Below are 21366 nucleotides of genomic sequence, written 5' to 3'. Positions count from 1 at the left end.
TGAAATAGATTAACAGCTGCATCCCAGACCACCTTGGAATGTGATGTAAGTAGACATGTTTACGTGGATGCCAATATTCCAATATTATCCCCATTAATATGACAATCTGATTAATTCACTGACATTTTCGGATTATTTTAACATAAATAACGACAGCTGAATTAAGATATGTGGATTATTCTGATCTTAGTCGCATTATGTAGACATGTGTACCTCTTTATTGCAGTATTTTTACAGCATTTAACTGGCTGACGACACATGCAAAGGAATGAAACACATTTAAAAAGGAAGTAGTAGGAGATCATGTTGACGCGAGTCATAATCCGACTATGCTCTGTATCAGGTAAACAGGTCAGCAGTCATAATATTGCTGTCCATGTAAATGTAGTCGCTAAATGTATCTGAAATGTCCTCAGTGCATCTTGGGTAAATTCCCTCCTCTGCTTCGAGCTGACACATAAATGATCTGACTGCAATCCAACCCTGAGCTGTGTACATCCAGTGAAGAGCCTCGTGGTGGAAATTTGAGAGCGGCAGTAACTTATGCCAAGTTTGAGAATTGTTCCAGGACCAAAAATCACGTATAGGGCTATTTTTCACCGGTTCAGTGAGAAACCATTATTAACGTGTCCCTGTTTGATCTGGTATCAAGAGAGAGTTACGGCCGCGGCTGTTCCAGTTTATTAGGTACATACATTGCTGTCAACTGACCTGCTGTACTTGCAGCTTCAAGCGTCTCATCCACATTCATAAAGAGAATCTGACAATGTGAGAGAGCATGGGCCTGCTGGCATTATCAGAAGCAGTTTTCAGAAGCAAGTGGGTGGGAGTAAAAATGTAAGTGAACATTTTTGTTAAGATAATTGAGTTTTAATGTGTAATCAGACAGACAGAGCTTTCTTTCCTGTGCTTTCACAGAATTGACAACACACCACAATTAGCTTTTAATGTTTCCTCCGAGACACTCGTCAAAGAGCAGAAAGCACTGTGGTATCAAACTCTGACAGTTTCACTGGAAAAAAAAGATGTTAAGATGATCACTTGAAAGGTTTCCAAGACTTGCATTTTGATGATAAATTGTAACTCCTCATTGGTGCTGCAAATTTTAAAACAGATGACATTTTGTATTTGCAGCTGTCACCATTTAATGAGTGATACTTAACTGAGGGAGCATATTTTTCCCCCCATTAATTGCCAGAGAGCAAGTTGGCAAACAAAAAAATTAAGATTTGTAAAGTGCCCTGTAGATTTCTAATGGTAAACAAACACAGTTTTGCCTCAGTGCTTTACATTAAGTCATATTATATCAATAATAACAGAGATATAATATAAAAGATGCATTTTTCCCCTCTAAAAACATTTGTAAATCTGGATTTGTAATATTTTCTTGCTTTCCCTCTTCTTTTCTTTAGGCATATTCCTACTTTTTAGAGTGTATTACAGCCACCTACTATTCCACACCTCTCCAGAGTCTGACAGATAAAAAGAAAAGAAGTTGTGTAAGGAGTAAAAACTATTTAAATTCATTTAAATTTCATTTGTACCGGTGTCGGCACCGGTACAAATGAAATAAATGCGTGCGGTCAGCGGCTGACTTCTTAAGAAATTAAAATGATTGTGCAATATGTTTTGCATCTAAATCTGCCTAAACGAAGCTGAGTCAGCAGCAAGGATTTGTTTCATTGAGGAAGTCTACAACACCACCTGTGACCCCTTCACTTCCGCCAAGAAAACTGTCAACAGACGACATCAAACTAGCTAGTGCATCGCAATAAATCACATTAAGATTCTGAATAGTGGCTTTGCTGATTTTAAAAGTGCCGAAAAGAATTTGCTTTTGATAGCTGCAATCTAAAGGAACCTCATCGCTGAAGAAGCACATTGACGAGTGCATGTGCTGCAAGAATTCACAGATACTTTTCCAAAAACACAACTCATCCACCAAAACAGGAGAACAAGGAGGCCACAACTCCGTTGGTGTGAGTGTACGTAGCAAGTGGATTTAGTCACGGGTGACAGGTCGGGTCAAGGGTCATATGTCAACAGGTCCGGGCAGGTACTGATTTGACTTTAGTCTGGTCCGGTACTGAGCTTAAGGTTTGCAAAACTGTACCCATGCAGGACTCTGACCTCTGCAGGAGGACTGTGTATCCCATCACCCCTGTGCCCAGGTGTGTGCATATGCATTCTTGAGCATCTCAGTAAAACACAAGATACAAACATGATGGACCTGCTAATCCACACATTGCTCTACGTATAGCACACTCTATTGTAATTAAATAAAAACTCAATAATATAATATGTATACATAAATCCACTGCATTTTCCATTACAGCCACTGAGTGTTCCCCTATCAGAGTGGTTATTGTAACAGCCTCTGTCCTCTGCAATGCAGCTATGATTACACAAATGTATCAGTGTCACGGTGTCTCCTCTGAAGTGCAAGGCATGACACCTTATTTTTCACAAAATCAATACTGCACATACCAGGTGCCTGTGAATCACAGGCACGGCAGTACTGCTAGCATCGCCACACTCGCTTTAACCGAAGGTCGTTTATTCAGTTCGGCAGCGAAAGGGTTAAATGATCAGTGCGGGGTAACGGCAGGCGCTGATTGGTGGCAGAAGGTTCCTGAATTGAATCTTCATGCATAAGAGTGCAGGACAGGTGGTTCTCTCTCTGGGGATCGCTGTGTGAACCTCATCCAGCGGCGAATGGGACTGAGAGAAGTGTGATTGAATGGGCCGAAACAGGGCCTGATGGTAGCAGTGAATGAGTCTGTGCGTGTGGATGTGTGTTTGTGTGTGTGTGTGTGTGTGTGTGTGTGTGTGTGTGTGTGTGTGTGTGTGTGCATGTGCATGTGTTAGTAAGTTGGTTTCAGCACCCAACCATTCTCACCATTCCTCTGATCAATAGCGCTGATAGCTCCGATATTATCACCACTAATACACATTTGAACTCAAACAAGAAAGGTCTAAACCCATCGAGAGGCACATTGTGTGTGTGTGTGTGTTTGTGTGTTTGCATGCACTCATGTAGATCGCCTGTATCCCAAAGTCTCCTCTAAGGCCCAATCCCATTTCACCCCTTGTTTCTAAAGGTTGTGGTATAAAAAATGACCATAACACATTGAAACAATATATTATAATTATTATCGTAATTTTTAAATCCTTATTAATGGGGAAAATACTACATGTGTGGGTCTCTCTCCCGGCTTGCCGGGGTTTTGAAGGCTGTAAAGCCTGAACACTTGGCCCTCCCCCTCCATTTTAACATGGATTAGGACACACTAACCCTACGTGTGAACGCACAACACGGAGGGGAAGGGCTGAGGGGTAGGGAGAAGGGAGAAGGGTTGAAATGGACCTAAATAAAACAAGAGACAGAGAGAAACGAATGGCTCTAGTTTTTGCTTGTTACTCTAGGGGCTTATTGATGGTATATGCCCGGCCTTAAATTATTGGCTCTATATTTGTTTACATGCACAGTATTTTGAATTACACTGGTGATACATTAAAAAGCAATATATATGTCGTACAACTAGGCAAAACTGGAAGAGAAAAAACTGTCTGAGGTAGCAACAAAAACACCCGAGAGATGAATGTGTTTTGGAGTATTTGCAGAAATATTAGAGGCAATGAATCAGGGTTAATGGCAGAAGGAAAACCCTTCAGCATAAATGATAATCAGCAAACAATTATGATGCAGCCCACAAAGACTAAGGCTTAATTTACTTTCATCTGTAAAAGATCCATATTTGTCACCAGGACCAGTCCTAGAAGAATAATGATGAAGCTGTTTGGGGCTTGATGCAGAGCTGAAAACCCACAGACGGAAAACCCACACATGGAAAAAACAAACACTGTGCAAATTCGCGAAACTGAAAACACACTTAACTAGAGAGCCTGGAGCTCACACCAGTAACAACGCCCATCAACATGTTGATGTTCCACACCATTAATACTCAGTAGTCATTAGATTATTACTGAGTACTCAGGCCTCATCGGTCAAAACCCTTCAAACCCCTCAACCCCCTCATGTTGCTCTGAGCAACACAACTGTAGTTTTGTGACTAACTTGCACAGTTGTGATGCAATTGTGGTGACAAACGACACAACATTTGTAATGTAGGCATTTTTCAAGTTTGAGGAAGTCAAGAGTCAAGAGGAAGAAAAGAAACAGGCATCTGTAGGTGGTGGAAGTTGGATTCCAGGTGTATAGGAGTTATTCTGAATTAATTTTGGTAAAACAATATCCAAAGGGACAATGCTTCACTGAAAAAGCAAGGGTTAATTAAACAGCAGCAAAATGATGCAGTTTACTGGGAAAGTAAAGTGATGAAAATGAATAAAAAACAAATGTTGTAAAACTGTTATAAAAGGGTGAATGTTTTTCCTTTGTAGTTTGAAAAGGAGAAAATGACTCCTGGACTCAATGCAAAAAGTTTTTTACATTTAAAAAAACTGTCATTTTTAGTGTGATCCCTGTAATAAAATACTAGGACTTCCTGATTAAATCAGATGAATAAAGGATAAATTAAATTAAATACAAATAAACAGCATTCTGTCTTGTACTTTAACAGTTAAACAAGTCGTTTTTCTCATTTTTGCTGCATCCTCATTGCATTTTCATATCCTCTTTGTTTTGTTTTGACTTTTTTGCAAAACCTGATACATCCACAACATAATGATGTTAATTAAACGTGGGCTGTCACTGACAACGTTGTCAATGAGTAACTAATGGTCTACTGCAGTAGACAATACCCTGAGGGTTTGGCAATGTCCGGGGCCATTTTCTACACAGATTCTTCAAGCAGATGAGAATCTGATGGACTGGGTAAAAAAAAAAAAAAAACCTGTCTGAGTCCACTGTCAGAGACAAACATGAAAACAGCCCCTCCCCTCATCTCCCATGTCTTAGATTTCTGCTGAGCTTGGTGTATCAATGTTATTCATGACAGGCCTATTCTTCTTCTCTCCTCTCCTCGAGCTGAGAGCCCATCTGTTATCACCTGAAGCCCTCCGCCAAGCTGAAGCGGTGAATAGTGTGGGCCATTAACCCATTAGCTAATGATCATGGATTCTGAGATGCCCCGACTGAAGTGCTTACAAACAGTGAGGTGATGGATGTCTGTTGTTTTGGAACCAGAGATGCAGACGACACAGCCAGAGAGACATCACATCCATACGATGTCAAAGGATAAAGAGAGTCCCGCATGTTGTCCTTTAACTGTCTTGAACCCATCATTGCTTGAATAGAATGTGTGGCTGAGATGTTACATGTGCTTTCCTTCTACACAAGGTTTTCTGCTTCTGGTTCTGTGAGGGTGAAAGGAGGACTTCACATTTGTATAATGAGGACAAGAAAAGATTCTATTAATTTTGTAATAACAGCGGAGGGTCGTTTGAGTCCCTCTTCTATCATCATTAAAATATTTCCTTTCTGACCATCCCTTTTGACACCTACATCTCAAAATCGCACATTAATTAGTTTAGAGAAAATCATTAACACGGTAAATAACAAATAGATACAGGGCCGAGTATTTTCAGAGCAATGCACGCAAACAGCTTCTACTTTCACTCACACACACACACACAATAAACAGACCTATTTCTTGTGCACTCACCCAAATATTGCCATCTTGGTGATACGGTTTCCAGTTTCGTCCTGTGTCACTGTAGAGGAGACGGTACCGCGTCGTCCAATCAGAGCTGCTGTAGCGACCCTGCGTTGCTATGGCGCTCACCTGCTTCCTGGAGCCCAGGTCCACCTGCAGCCACTGGTAATGGTCACTGTCCAGAGGTGACCAGCCACCGGCACCTGCAGGGTGGGTGATAATTTAAATTAAAAGGTTGTCCATCCTTAAATTGCTTTAGTGGTATAGTTGGAATAGTATTTTTTTTTTATTCTTGACCCTGGGATAAATACATAAAAAGTAACAAATTGGAGTAATATGTTTTTTCTTCAGTATATACATCAATTATTAGTCTGTTGCGCATGAAGACAGACTTGCTGATATTCAGGGCAGACCAGCTCCAGGGTCCTAGACAGACAGAGAAGCAGCTTGGTGCCACCATAATGACTCTTCACAAAGTGAATGTGTAGTTTTAAGCTCATACTCTGCCCTTTTATTAATGGTCAGTGTCCAGCAGAGAGGGGCCTAGACATCTGCTCCAAGACAGACACAGGGATGGCATGGGGGAAGTAATGTTTTATTAAGAGCTTTGCATACACGGTTAGAGCCTGTTGACTATAAAGATATGTCACTAGTACCCTCCTCATCCGTATCATAAAATTATTCACTCTCCAACGTGGCAGAAACTTCCGCTTCTGGAGAATTGGCAATTGTGGTTTTGACATTTCAGGATGGATTCCGTATGCAAGACACAGTATGATATTTAATAAATGCTAAGGGATCACACCATCATACATACAACTACAGCTACACACAGTTTCGGCTCAGAGATAAACAACAGGCCATGTAGGGGAACCACAATTACAGTGTGTTTACTGATGATATCTATTCATCATAAAGTTCTACAAGAACATGTACATAGATTTACACGGGTATTAGATTTTACCTAGATACACCTTACCTATAAATAAATCAAAATGCAAACACTCTGAAGCACAAACATTACCAACATGAATGAGTGCATGCCATTTATTTAGAACACAGGAGTCTCTGTGCTTTAGTTGGTAAATGTGTGCTTTTTTGGGAGGGTTCTGCAAAGTACAGCACACTCAGCGGCCCTGCAGGCGTCTACTAGCAGGTTTGCATGGCTTGCAAAGTTAGCTGTGCTGTGCGTAGTCAATAGACTGTATAAAAATAAGCTGTAGCAATTTCAGTGGACAGCAAAACAGCAAGACCATGTAACATTTGCAGAGCAGCAGCAACGGAGGCAACCGTAGGAGATCAATCCTGGATGTGCATTCATTCATTTCTGTTGGGAGACAAGAAGCTAACAGCTTGTGTATGAAAACAAAATAAGGGATGTCTATAGTGCAGGTAACAAATACAAAATCATCATCTCAGTCTGCGGGACAAACTTGAAATGTGTTTTAATTTATCAGCAAGGACATCTCGTAAATATATACAATATATTTACTGTAGGCCTATCTTGGCTATAAAATCCCTACTGTTCAAAGTAGTGTAACATTAACATTTCCTTGTTCGAGTACTTGAGTACATTTTTCACCAATTTGTGCTGGAGGATGTTTCCCTTTCCTCTTAGTTTTTATTCAATGTCAACAGCCTCCTGCTCTCCCCCTCCACCGCCGTGCACAATGAGTAAAAGCAGAAATGTGTGGTGTTGCTGACGAGTGCAAAACAAAAGATCGCCCCGCTCTGCCATCCTGACCCGCTCGACAGTCAGGAATTCCCCCGGACAAAACCTAACCTGAATCACAGGCAGGAGTAGAAGTGAGGTTTCACATCTGACAAAGACAAAGTGAAGAAGCTGAAAAGCTACGTCTTTGTTTCTCCTCACCTATAGCTTCAGACTGGTTTGGATTTCCTGTCGTCTTTTTACTGTTGCAGTCAGCTGGTTTTGGCTGGAGGGTTACTGCTGCTGAACTAGAATAAATATTCTTATAATGTAAGAAGCAGTTCACTTGGTGATCTTTGCAAGAGAAAACTACTGGATTTATGCATTCAAAATTTAACTAGTCTCCCCTTTACTTTGGCTATTCTTATTACTAATGTAACACCTTAACTCACTGTAAACCATAGGGGTGCCCACAGGAACTTTGGCATAAACCGGTCAAAGGGTGGGATATGTTGGGAGGCAAGTGAACGTTAGTCCTTGAAGTTGGAAGCAGGACAAATGGGCAATCATAAGGATCCGCGCGACTTCGACAGGGGCCAAATTGTGATGGCTAGATGGGTCAGAGCATCTCCAAAGTGGAAGGTCTTGTGGGGTCTTCCCAGTAATCAGTGGTCAGTAGTGGTCTGAGAAAGGAACTGGTAATTGATCAAGAAAAAAAGAGTTCTAGGTGATGACTCAGCCTCCAGATCTCTTTGTATATCCTTGAAAAACAAGCTGAAGCTGATATCTTGGTATCAGACATCTTCAGAGGTCCATGCCTCAGGGTCAGAGCTATTTTGGCAGCACTGGAGGACTGGCTGTTGGTTTTAATGTTGCAGCTGATTGGTGTTTGCGAAAACACTGCCCCAAAGATGAAGGGTTTATGATCTCCTATGGGTGCACCAAAGTTGGAAGACATTTTTACCAAGGTGAAATACTGCTTTGAAGAAAATGACTCTGTCTGAAAGCATCAAATAAGATCATTGCAGTGCCATTTTCCCATGGCTACATTGTCAACAGTTGGAATAGATGGCTGTGTTTGTTCTATAACCCACTAAGTGGCAGTCAGCATCCTTGTGCTAGCCTGAACATGGCTCGGTCTTCATTGCCAGACAAATTGCGTCCCCCGTCACACCTCCAGGTGTCTACCTGAGGCAGGGCCAAACTCCCCTGGACCTCGCAGGTTAAATGAGCCGCAGGTTAAATGGTGCGTAAACAAGAAATGAACAAGGCAACTGCTAGACAGATGGGAAAGAGAAATGTTGGGCGGGATCCCGCTGACCTGATTTTATCTGCCGATGAAAAGAACAGGGAGTAGGAATAAAAATGCCAAAATTGTGCTAAATGTCGGCTACTGCGTGTACATAGCCTCCACACAAACTTATATGAAAGATGCTCACTTTCATATACACAAACATACACACACACCAAGCTCTGAGGATGTATCTGTGACAGAATGCGACTGTGAAATGATTATCGGGTAGAGTGGGTGGCGGGTGGCCTGCGAACGGGGGGCATGTCACGGCCGTCTTCCTTGATTCTCTGTGTTGGATTTTTTTTTTTCTCCAAAAGACACAAAAACAGATAAGAAGGAGACAAGCTGAAATCACAAGTGAAGGCGAGTGACTGATTGTAATATGACAGGGGGGAGAGTGAAACATGAGGACAAAGTGAGAGAAAGGGGAGATAGTGAGACCCAGGAAGTATGAGAGTGGGAGAATGCCAAGCATGGCGGAGGAGGCGTGAGAGATGATAGTCATATGATAAAATAGAGGGCGAATCGGCTTGCAATGTTTCCCCCTCCCTTGGCAAAAATCCTATATCTTATCCAATTACAGAGCCATTACACTCCAGCCCCAGCCTTGATAGATAACCAGGCCTGTATCAGTGGAAATGTCAATACCTCAAAAAGCCGTTGCAGCAAAGCCATTCCCCTGGGCGGGGGGGGGATCCAAAGGGTGGAGAGAAAGGGTGGAAGCATTGAAGGGTGAGGAATTGGGTGCAGCGGGGGTGGGGTGATAGTGATAAGTAAACAGACAGCATCAAAATAAAGATTAAGAAGGCAAGCTGAGTGGACAATGACCGAGGCAGTGTGACAACTCGAACAAGATCCGGCGACAGACGATGAGAGGGCATGTGTGGCGGCGGCGAGGGGGGTGACAAGAGAGGGAAGCAGGCAGAAAAATGGAAATGAGGGAGAGGAAGAGAGATGAATGAGCTGAGGAGAAAAGGGAGTGATGAGACGATTTTATGGCTCCGGTATTGGGGAGGCCAGAGATGAGATAGCATGCGGATGGGATGGAGAGAAAAAAAAAAAAAAGGACAGAAAGGGAGCAATGTAGCGACGGTAAAGAAGGTGATAGATGAGCACATAAGTGAAGAGGGGAGAAAGAACATAGCGCAGGGGAAAAGGATGCGAAACTTGGGAGAAAGAGAGATAAACGGAGGCCATTAAACATTGAAAAAGGGAGACCATCAACTTAGAGTGAGGCTGAATGCGAGTTCAAATGACAGAGAAGGGAAAGCAAAGAGTGGAAAAGTTACGGGGGTGGAGTTCAGGACAACAGAGAGACAGAGGAAAGTGAGAACAGAGTGCCGGGAATATATGGGAGGCCATAACCGCCCCTTAATTTCCCCTTCTTTTCCCAGCTTTCTTGTTTCAAATGGGCTTCATTGGTCAAATCCGAGTGGCAGCCCACCGTGACATCACCTATTGGTTTGTCAATTGGCGTTTTAAAGCCTCAAGTTTGGCACTTTGTCCAGCACCATCTTGTTTTTTTTAAACCAGAGGTTACCAAATTTGGGAGAAGAGAGAGGTCTGACAGAGAGATTGAGGAAATTGCAGTGCTACAGTACTTGCTCTCAATCATACGGTATCCGTGCCCAAATGCCTACCGTGCTTGATCGTCTATTTAACTCTCAGTGGGACCACAATATAACCAATCAACATGCTGTATTGACGAAACTAGCATTTGAGACCATGAGCTTTGTATGAAAAGGTTTATATCAAGTGGGAAGTAGCCTAATTTTCTCAAAGACTTTTGTGGTGTGGCCCTCTGCTGGTAATCTGAGAGAACACGGTTTTCAAGTCCTTCCACACTGGCTTCGCCGTCAAAACCCGGAGTTTATTTACGAACTTAATAATAATTTCTAACTGTCTACGGTCAAATCTGATGAAGATTAAAAAATTATGTCAAAGACGTGGTAAAATGTTTTCTTGTATTTGTTCAAAATGGAATAATTCAATGAAAACTGCTCTGCCCACAAGCTACTTCATCGCACCCCTGTTTTGTGGAAGCTGCTAAATTGCAAACAGCTTTCTTGTGTTGGCCAGTGAGAAACACAAAGCAAGCAGCGCTTAAGGCCACTTAAATGGAAAAACTCCAATATCCTCTATCCTGCAGTGTTACCGCCTCACTAACCACACTCACGCCACCGGTGCCTCGTAAGCAGGCACCCAAACCAAAAACTGCTCTGCAATAAAAACACAAACACAAACACACACACACACACACACACACACACACACACACACACACAAGAGGCTGCATCGGTGTGTTTCATGACCACGCACTTTGTATCCTGTTTGTTTTAGCTCAACAAATCTCTCCTTCACTTCAGCAGAGGACAACGAAAAGGAATCTCAGATTGAGGGTATGAGCTCAGAGCGGGTGATACCTTCAAATCAAATTAAAAATAACATCGATACAGACTGATAACTAATCTACCCCATCTACCACCACCAGCAGAACTGATCATGAAATATTCCACATCCATCAAAATTTTTATGTATTTTAAATAATCTCTGATGAAGATAACCACCTACCTACTGTATCTTTCTCCTCTGACACTGACATCTTGACACACCTCTGCAAAAATGTATTTGAAACTAAAAGGGCACTCGGAAAGCATGTGTACCTCCTCCAATGCTGATTGGACACTTTATCACCATATTGCATATATATTTATTAAAATCAGAGACATATCATGCTCACAGATATTCCCTGCAAACATTTCACCTGTTACTTGATATTAACACTGTAAATGTGCCTTATTTTTTCATTAGAAATCCCCAAAATGTCTTGCAATGTTACAGAAAGTGAAAAAAAAAGAGGCTAAGATCTACTCCAACAGTTAAAAGGTTCATACTTGGCAAGAAAATCCGTTTGGTAGTTTTTGCGTAATCCTGCAAAGAGATGAAAACATAACCAACATAAAATCCTCCTTGGAACACACATCATCCAAAACAAAATGTACAAGTCTCTCGTGAATAAATGTTCACATTGCACTCGGGGCGACTATCCCGACTCCACCAGAGAAAGTATTGGTTTGAGTAACTCAGAGCCCCCCGACGATCATGGGGTGCAGTAAACCGCCTCTCTCCCTCATTATGGATAATTGCTGACTTATCCTCAGCTGAACTCAGAAAACACACAAACACCACAGCAGTTCCCTTAACAGCCAAAAAAAAACCCACATTCTTATAAACTGTAAAAACTCTGCAATATTGCTGCACTGTAGGTCAGAAAACCTGCCTCCTCCATGTTAGTGGATGGGACATGGACCAAAGTAAAAAGTCCAAAATAGATAATGTTTTCTCAAAGATGGTTATTTTTTAGGTAGATCATATCAAACTGATGTATGTTGTCTTCATGTTATTCACTATAAAAATACAATAAAGCTATTAAGCCATTTATGTTACAATTACGATATAACATAAGTACACCACTGAAATGAATGAGCAGACTGCGTTCTTATAGCAGTGCATCTGTCAGTGGGAATATGGCTTTGAGAGGTGAATGAAAGGACAGGGTGATGGTGAGGGAAGAGGGGTGAAGAGGAAGCATAGAGCATAAGGCGTGTTAGGGTTACAGGGTCACCAGCGAGAACAGATGGGAGTCGGAGAAAGGCAGATAGATCGAAAAGTCCTGAGAGACGTAAAGGTTTCGAGAGATTGTGAAAGTGATGGCAAGCATTCGGGAAAAATGGAGTGAAAACAGAGAAGAGAGAAGAAAGCTTTGGGCATAAGAGCTTGATGTTAGATGTCAGGGGAGGAAAAAGAGACACAAGTAAAGGATAAAAAAATAAATAAAATAAAAGCCGGGACCAGAGAATTGAGATGGGAAAATGCTGTCATAGACTGGAGAGGAAAGGAGAGGCCATGGAAAAAAAGAGGAGCAGATAAGAGGTGAGAGGCGAGGAGGGGCAGAGGAAGAGTGATAGAAAAAAAAGGAACAGGCGCAATGAAAGGTGAAAGCTTGAGGGAGAAAGCGGGAGGAGCGAGAAGAGGATGACAGAATAAAGTGGAGACGGAGGGAGGCCAGTGGTGGTGGGAGAATGGAAGGTGAGAGGACGGGAAGAAGAAAGCGAAAGGGGGAGCGCCGGGGGACTGTCGCCGTTCTCTCGCCTGTCACACACGCAGATGTTCGGGGAGGGGAGCGGGAGCAGGAGGAGGACAGGGGAGAGAGCAGGGGAGCAGAGAAGGTCAAAGACACCACCTCTGAGGAAGACAGGGAAGAAAAGGAGAAAGGCGGTAACACAGAGGAGAAGGATCAGGAGATAACGCTCGGGACAACGGACGGACAATAAGAACGATCCCAGATCAGAGCAGAGAGAATAAAGACTTGAAAGCGACAGAGGCGGCCGAACACTGCCGCCTGGACTTTTCTACACCGGAGCTGATATGAATCTGAGTAAACTGCTGATAGTTTATAACTTTCACTGGATTATTGACACTGGCAGCATCAACTCCTGTGTGTTTGCATATCAAAAGTTGTGAGGCTACGTTGAGGAAATAAGTGAAAAATAAACTATTCCCATGCAATTGATTTGTCTGACACGATTAATCCATAAGTCAGTGACTTTTTATCGTTTTGTCTTTAATCAGCCATAAATATTCACCGATTCAGTTTCTTTAATGTGAGGATTTGATTATTTACTATGTTTTGTATGATTGTAAAATAGAACACCTTTCATTTTTGCAAATAATCAATATCTCCCTGAATTAGAATCCAAGACGGATAGAGATTGGTTCTATTGGTTTATTGTAGGAACAAACCAGCACAGCAAATTTCATGGAGATCTGTGACGACACAAACGTGTGAATCACACCACTGCAGCTTCTGGTCATGAGAATTTTCACCATTTATTTTTAACGTTTCATATACTGTACTTAACAGATAATGGATCAATGCAAAGTTCTAGATTAATAAATAATACTCTTATCTACTCAGGAAGATCGAACTTTAATGAACATATATATACTGTATATATATATATTTGTTCATTAAAGTACTGTACTTTACCAATTCATCAGCCCATTGTGCAATGCTTTAAAATCTGTGTGAAGAGCTGCCACATTCATCCTGCTACTCTACAACAAACTTCACCTGAACTGGGATCTGTGATTCCTGCGGCAACGATGCTGCCGTTTTGTAACTAAGCCGCATAATTAAAATGAGATAAATATGTTGTCTGCAAGCAACCTGGTGAAAACGTTCCTGTGTGGCACCCTGCACGGTCTGTGCCGGCCAAATGGAAGTCACACAGAGAGGCTCCTTCTGAGATAAAAAAAGACCCAGCTGAGGCCAAAAAAAAAAAAGAAAAAAGAAACACCCCATGGTTCGGGTTCTTTCCAAGCTTGCAAAACAAGGTCTGAGTTATCTGTGATGACACAGATAACCCAGCATAGCAGCAATGGTAACACAGTCGGAGTGTGTGTGAGGAGTAGAGTCACACTGATATCAGTGCAGAGTGTAACCACAAATAACCACAGCTAATATCAGTTGTTCAGTGGCATGAAGAAAGCTGCATCTGTAAGGTGCAAACAAAGTTACCATACAAGCTTGTTATTGCCCATTTCTAACAAAAACCTAAAATAAGGAAACATATGGTAAAACTGGAAAATAATAATCAAGCTAGGAAGTGCCGTAAATAGCTTCCTTTTGAAACCATTAACTCATCAAATCTAAGCGGTTATTTTCTTTTATCCGTTTATCTCTTGTCTGGTTCCCTCTTCGGTTGTTGATTTTAAGATGTAGGTGATTACTTCTCACCGAGCTGGACGAGTCATTGGGTTGTCCATAGCTGCAGGGGAGGGAACGTGGAGATGTACTTACAGTTCCTGCTTAACAGTTACAAGTGGTGCCAGAATGTTTTATCAGTCGGCTGATCACAATCGGCCAACATATGCCTTTCACACACACATCAGCATCTGCGTTTATGTTTATTTCCGATATAAAAATATGTTGTATAAAGATGTGCATTATTTAAAACCATTAATTTGGTGTAATTCCAGTTTTCTTTTCATTTATAGTAATCTATAATAAACGGTTTGGCTGTAAATTGTTAAGCCTCTTTGGGGTTGATAACATCTTGGGGATCATTCCAAATTTCACTGATATCTGCCTTCAAAACTTGCAGTATAAAGTTAAGATCCATCCATCCATCCATCACCACGTTCTTTTGAGCTTCACAAAGGGAGCAGCAGCGAATCACAGCTGACATTTGGCGAGAGGCGGGGTCACAGCATATCGCAGGGCCAACATAAAGAGACAAACATCCATTCATCCACACATACGGTAAATTTAGATTGTCTAATTAACCTCAGCTAAAAATGTGAAAATCTAACTCAAATGCAAATTGGAGTGTAAACCTGTGTACGTGCAGGTGATGAATACAAACGTGTTTTTAATGTTTACTGCCACCGGAGCGACGCGAAGTATGTGGCCCCGTTAAACTGCCTGCCTGGATCTACAATAGACTGATGGTAGAAAATGAGTCAGAGGAGAGAGAGAGAGACAAAAAAAGAGCAAACAGTGGAGAGAAGCTGAAAGAGCAAGTGAGCAAGATGAGGGCGATAAAAGGAACAAAAGTGCGATCGAACACGTGAAAGTGTGTGTGAGAGAGTGCAAAAGAGGGGATAAAGGGTTTCTGAGACACAGAGGTTCTCGAGTCAAAGAGCAGACTTCAGAGAGCGACTTCGGAGGGTGTCATTTCGGACAAGTGACGAGCGGCTGGTGACAGGCCTGACACAAAAAGCACAAGTGACGCTGGCAGATCGCAGCATCAAACAAGAGAACATCTTCCCTCTGTCTTACTGTCAGCGTGGGAGACCGAGTGGGCGTGTACACAAATTACACAATTTGCTTCTGTGCCTGCAGGTTTTAAAAAACGCTATCGTGCCTCCGTGCGCGCGAGAAAAATGCGAGCGAGTGTTTATCAAAGTTGCCACTTTTCATACCCAAACCACATTCACGGAGACTATAACTTTGTAATTAATTAAGATGCCGGGGCGTCGGATGGGGAAAAAAGGCGGCAGAAAGAAAACAGCTGGTTAGCCCTCTGTTAGTACTTCATCTTTCTGTCATGGAGCAAAGGGAGCGGATGGAGACAGAGTAATTTAATTAGGAGCGGACCGCCATTATCGATGGATGACTGCAACGGCTGAAGACATCAAACAATCCTGCGAGATGACAGAGAGTGAGAAGCAACGCACGAGGAGCCCGTTGTACTGCAGCGAACTCTGATGTCCTTCATTTGAATAAGGACGACTAAAGTGTAACTTCGAAAAAACTTTGGGGAAAAGTGTGAAAATGTTAGAGGAGAGAAAAAAAAAAAAACTAGATAATGAAGTCTGGGGAGAAAGAAAGGGGGCAGGCTGAGAAAATGGAGTGTGGGATTGAGAATGTTACTGTAGAAAATAGAAAGTGTATGGAGAGAAAATGAGATGGAGGGAGGTGGGGGGGCAGTGATGTGATGGAGGGCAGAGAGAGACAAGACAGAGCGGAGGGCAGAGGAACAGAGAGATAAGGAGAAAAAGAAAATGGAATATAAGGATCAATGGCCACGTGTTGGTGATTAGTGGGCCAATCTCATGCTTGGCCACGGCTGCACTGCGCAGTAATGCGGGTGCACATGCATGCTCACCAGCAGTAGAGAGATTACTTCTTTTTTACTCAACTAAAAGTACTGTTATTTAAAATAAAGTTTGCTCTGGCAGAAGTTAAGTTAAAGGAAACATATTCTGCTTTATTATTTTGTATTATTCCCTTTAAAAAGGTATAAATGATCAAATTTTAAGAAAAGACATTATTTTCCTCATACTGTCCATTACTGCAGCTTCTCTTTTCAGCCTCCATCTCAAACTCCGGGTTTTTAGGTCCCGTCTCTTTAAGGCCCCCCCTCCCGATAAAGCCCAGTCTGCTCTGATTGGCCAGCTGCCCCACTATGTTGTGATTGGCCAACCACTACCAGGGTGCGTAGGAAATGTCGGCCTCCGATCTCTCTTTACGTGGCTTCGTTCGGGGACTTGCCAGACGAGCCGCTAGGTGTCATGCAAATGCAAATGATGTTATATGACAATACAGTGCAGAGGAAGAAACGTCCAAACTCCTGATGACGACGTTCAGGAAGGTTTTCTGTGGGGAGGGGGAGTTCACAAAAAAAATTAAAACTAACAAAAAAACTATAATACGTCTTCTTTAAAGTTAAAGTGAAAATATATTCTGAGTAAACCTTACTGCATCACATATAATAAAACTGTTATATTAACAGATATTCAGGTGAACAGACATGTTCCCTTGTAAGAACCACACTGAAAGCAACCCCCTATGCAGCCTATGCATATGACTGATAATTACAAATGCACACTCAATGGGCAGCTTATTAGGTAAATGTAAACCTACAGTCCATTTATCAAGGCTATGGTGTTCCATTTTTTTAAATAACTATTTTAAAGCAGTATTCAACTGTGTAATCACCCTGAAGGACATAGCATGTGGTGCTGTTCAGCTGTGTTGCATTATACAGAGAGGTGTTTCTATTATTCAGCCTACCTTCACTGATATGAATGCGGGGGGGGGGGGGGGGGGGGGGCAACCTAATAGAAACCCCTGAATACCGCAGCAGGTGTCTTTAGACTTTAAGGAGCAATATTAAGCAACATAAATCACACAGACAGCCACGTCATATACAATTAACTGCAGCACAAAGCAGCAGAGAATGTGGAGGTGAATAAACAACATGGAATCCAAAGCAGATGCAGCCAACAAGGGCTGAGGGCCACGTTGCTAGGCAACGCAGTGGTTGTTGATGCTCTCCTCTGTGTACTGAGAGTTACGACAATCAGTCATTTGTCGCATGCAACTGCCTGAACATCACTCTGCAAGTCTTGTGAACTGTGAAGTTGTCCTTCTGCTCCTCTATTCTCAATGTATAATGTAACCATGTCCCATGAGCCTCTCTGGTCTCAAACACTGAGCTGAACAAGATCTGCAGCCAAAACAGACATCATCAGAAACAGAAGAAAGGTGGTGCACCCCTCACTGATGGTAAAAGTCAACGGCTTAAAGTATTATCTAATGAAACATGCGCTCATTTGAACACCTTTCCAGAACAGAAGTGTGAATATTGGATGATGGATTGGATTACAAGTACAATCTGTAATTAATGTTTCTTGTTTCACCAATTAGAAAGGTTTGTAGCGAGGGTATTTTGGATATCTCTTTTTATTAAACTATAAATCAGAAAATACTATCAATGGCTGTGAAACCACTCAGAACACATTTTTAGAATACAGATAGAAATGAAACTGAAAAACCTGGTGTATGAGAAACTAGAATTACTCGGAGTAGCACCTCCGCCAAAAAGTGCAATCAACATATTTATTGTTTCAAGACTCATATGAGGTCACTGTGACCTTCATCTTTGTCCTTCAACCAACAATATCTAATGAGTTCCCCCTTGACTGAAAATTAGCATTTGAACCAAATTTGAAGAAATTGAAAAAGAAAGAAGAAGAAAGAACTTCTGTGTAAATGAAAGACTGCATCATTTTCTCAGTCATCAGTATGCGCTGCAGCTACCAAACACATGGCTGTAGTTTTGCTGTAGCTAAATTATTTATCCTTAAAAATGCTATGTAACAGTGCTTGTACTATAAGAGACTTCGGTGTTTAGCAGGCAGGGAAGGTCTAAAAGGCCAATTCATCGTTTTCGTGTCGGCAAGACTTTGATGTTAATTTCATCATCTGCCCGAGCCAGCGAGGGTCCGTGTGGACGCTGTGCGAGCGGCTGAGCCCATTTTAAGTGCCCACCGACTGCACATTGCACCAGACAAACAAACTGGACGCTTGCTTTGTGCACCATATGCATGCGCTGTTTATTTCCCAACCTGTTCCTGTTCTGTGGCTGCACACACTTACTTTTTAATGTTGCTCGGACAAGCACAACAAACAAATGGGTGCTTTTTTTCGCAAATGCTGTCAACATGTCTGCGTATGCAAACCCTCAGATGTCTGTCCGCATCTGTCGGGGGGCAGGGGCTTTTAAGAAAAGAAGCTGCCGTGTTGCATCATGGGAAGTGTAAAGGATCCAAGGCTTGTGGAGCTTGATGCAGACAAATTAAAAGGAAGGATATGTCAGCATCTGCAAATGTTCTCTCTCTCAAGTCGCTTTGCCTTATTTAAGGTGTGAACTGAATTTGTGTGCCACTTTGAAACGAGACTGCTCAAAATGAATTATATACAAACGCTATTTAAAAAGTGTTGAACATAATATCAAACAAATGTTAATATCAGTCTTTAAAATGTTCTGTGACCCGTCTTCAAACCTGGCAGTCCCACGTGGCAGGGAAACCTGGAGATGAAGAGATGTGAGGAAATCATCCCTTTCTACATTTCATTAGTCTGGGTTTCTCTTCCTTGCTTTCTCCCTGGGTTAAAATAGACTAAAGAATTTTGGCAGTTGGGGGAGTGGGCTCTCCCTTTACCTGACACCCGGGAGATGTGCAGAGAGTCTCATACATGAACCAATACTACGGCAAGGTTGTGAGGGGGTGGGAGGAGGTACGTTTGGGGGGAGCGTAGAGGAAGAGGAGTGATGGCAAGAGGCAGGAAAGAGTCATGACAGCAGGTGGCTTCCATAAAAACGTACTCAAGCCATTGCCTATATAGAAAATGCTCATGAATATGTTTTTCCATTCACTCTGGTTATAAGGCTGCCGCTGTTAGCTGCTAAAGAGGAGGGTGCAAAGAGCTCTTTAAAAGACACTCAAACCTCAAGCAGTGAAAACATTGAAGAAAACATAAAAGGAAATATGCCATTTAAAAAATAGATATTGTTTGTGTTTTATTTGCTAAACCTGTTCCCTTTGCACAATTTCCCATTTAGCATATATGCACGCACCAACCTTTCCAATTCAACCAAAAGTAAAACCCTTTTTTTTGCAATATTTCAAGGCTTTTCTGAAACTCCTGACATTTCCATAAAAGGTTTTTATGATGAAAAAAGGGGAAGGTGGGGGAGACTGAGGAAGGTGTTCGAAATAAATAAAGTGTCAGTCTTCATCAGTCCGTTCTGTTTTCAAAACCAGGAGGCAGAAACTCCCCCTCTACACAAATATAATAATGAAAATAAACAAATCTAGCTCATATCGTGCAGCCGATGTAATAATGTAATAATGGACTGCACCAGCTACTGACAAAGGACTGAAATAAGATACTGTGACGTCTTTTTATATAGGGACTGTGTTTTTAAACCCAAGACAAAAAGACATTGAGCCTGTAGGGCTGTGCAATATGGCCAAAATGATCTTGAGATAAAATGTTTACATCAGTCCATTATCAGAATTATAAATGACACATTCATATTTATATTAACAGAGAAGCATTACAGTGTTTTAGTTTTTCTTTCCTCTAGTGTGTAATATGGATTTCTGTGCAAAGTTAAAAGCCAAAAGTCTGTGGTAGAGGGAGCTTCTCTCCCTGAGTAACAACTCCTTGTAACTCATCTGTTTTATACTTCAGCTTCAACGTGACGTCAAGTGATGATTCCTCATATTTGCATACTACACGTCTGGCGGCTTGCCCACTGGGAAAGCCTGTTAAAGTGAGAGCGGAGGCTGACATTTTCTACCTGTTGACCAACAGAGCGACACAACAGAGTGGGACAACGAGCCAATCAGAGCAGAAGGGGCACGAGCAGGAGGAGGGCCTTAGAGGCAGCAGCTAAAACCAAGTGTTTCAGACAGAGGCTGAAAGAGGAGCTGCAGCAATGGACAAATGAACCTGAATCTTGAATAGGACCATCATGTCTCCTTTTTAGTTTGCTCTTAAATGGATATATCCACCCACACACACACACACACATATATATTTTGCAGTTTTGTGATATTGTTATAACTGAAAATAATATTGCGATAATTATTTATATTATGTTATGCCAAGCCCTATTTTAGCATATATTAAGACAAATAAATATAATCCCCCTCACACATACAGTTACATATATTAGGGACACACACACACACACAGACACACAGATAGAGGGAAGAGTGTGTATAACAGAAGGATGAACATGCAGGGTATGGACCAGGGGCCGTGTGACTGGCTGGCATACAGAAAACAACTGCCTGCCAGGGAAATCATAATGGCATCATTTTACCTCTCTCACACACACAAACACACACACAGACAAGGTGTGTGAAGCCAAGAAATGGATATACATACACACACACACACACACACACATCCTCTCACACACACACACACACACACACGCATATAGCCTAACAATCTAATAGCTGTCAGCTTTCACAACACAAGCTTAATATGAGTGGTGTGTCCCATTGATTCCGTGCCTCCCTTGTTCCACACCACTGGGAGATTGGTGTAGATTGGCTTATCCGCGCACACTCGTGTCACTGACGGCACATTTGGCTGCCAAACGCAGCTGCTTAGAGGGACCCCACCTCATAGTGTGACTGTGTGGGCATGAAGCTTTAATCCTGGAGATTGCAGTTTGTGTGTCTGTGGCAGTATGGGTGTTAAATGTGTTTGTGCTTTTCATGCCTATGTACATGTATCATGGAAGCTTGAGGGGATGTCAATGTGTTCCTCTCAGCTCTTGTTGTGTGTCTGCAACTGTAGTCTCTTATTCTAAATATGTGGAAATATGTAAATATGTGCGTGTATTTGTTACATGTGACTCTTTGTGCGCTTCATGTCCATAGTTTTGGTTTGTTTTTTGTATCCAGTGTTGGAAAATGACAGTAAATAA

General features: G+C 42.0%; 1 protein-coding gene across 4 annotated transcripts in view; it reads right to left on the bottom strand.

The window, feature by feature from the left end:
* Positions 1-21366, bottom strand: part of cntnap2a (contactin associated protein 2a) — a 318658-nt gene that overhangs the window by 163565 nt on the left and 133727 nt on the right. For all 4 annotated transcript variants that reach the window (XM_034572776.1, XM_034572777.1, XM_034572778.1 and 1 more), the window contains exon 3: positions 5628-5821. In XM_034572776.1, coding sequence (XP_034428667.1) covers positions 5628-5821 — 194 coding nt within the window. The remainder of the gene's footprint in view (positions 1-5627; positions 5822-21366) is intronic.

The sequence above is a fragment of the Hippoglossus hippoglossus genome, chromosome 20 (assembly GCF_009819705.1).
Source record: "Hippoglossus hippoglossus isolate fHipHip1 chromosome 20, fHipHip1.pri, whole genome shotgun sequence".
Lineage (NCBI taxonomy): Eukaryota > Metazoa > Chordata > Actinopteri > Pleuronectiformes > Pleuronectidae > Hippoglossus > Hippoglossus hippoglossus.
Note: the sequence above shows the minus strand (reverse complement) of the source record. Positions and strands in the feature narration are given on the sequence as shown.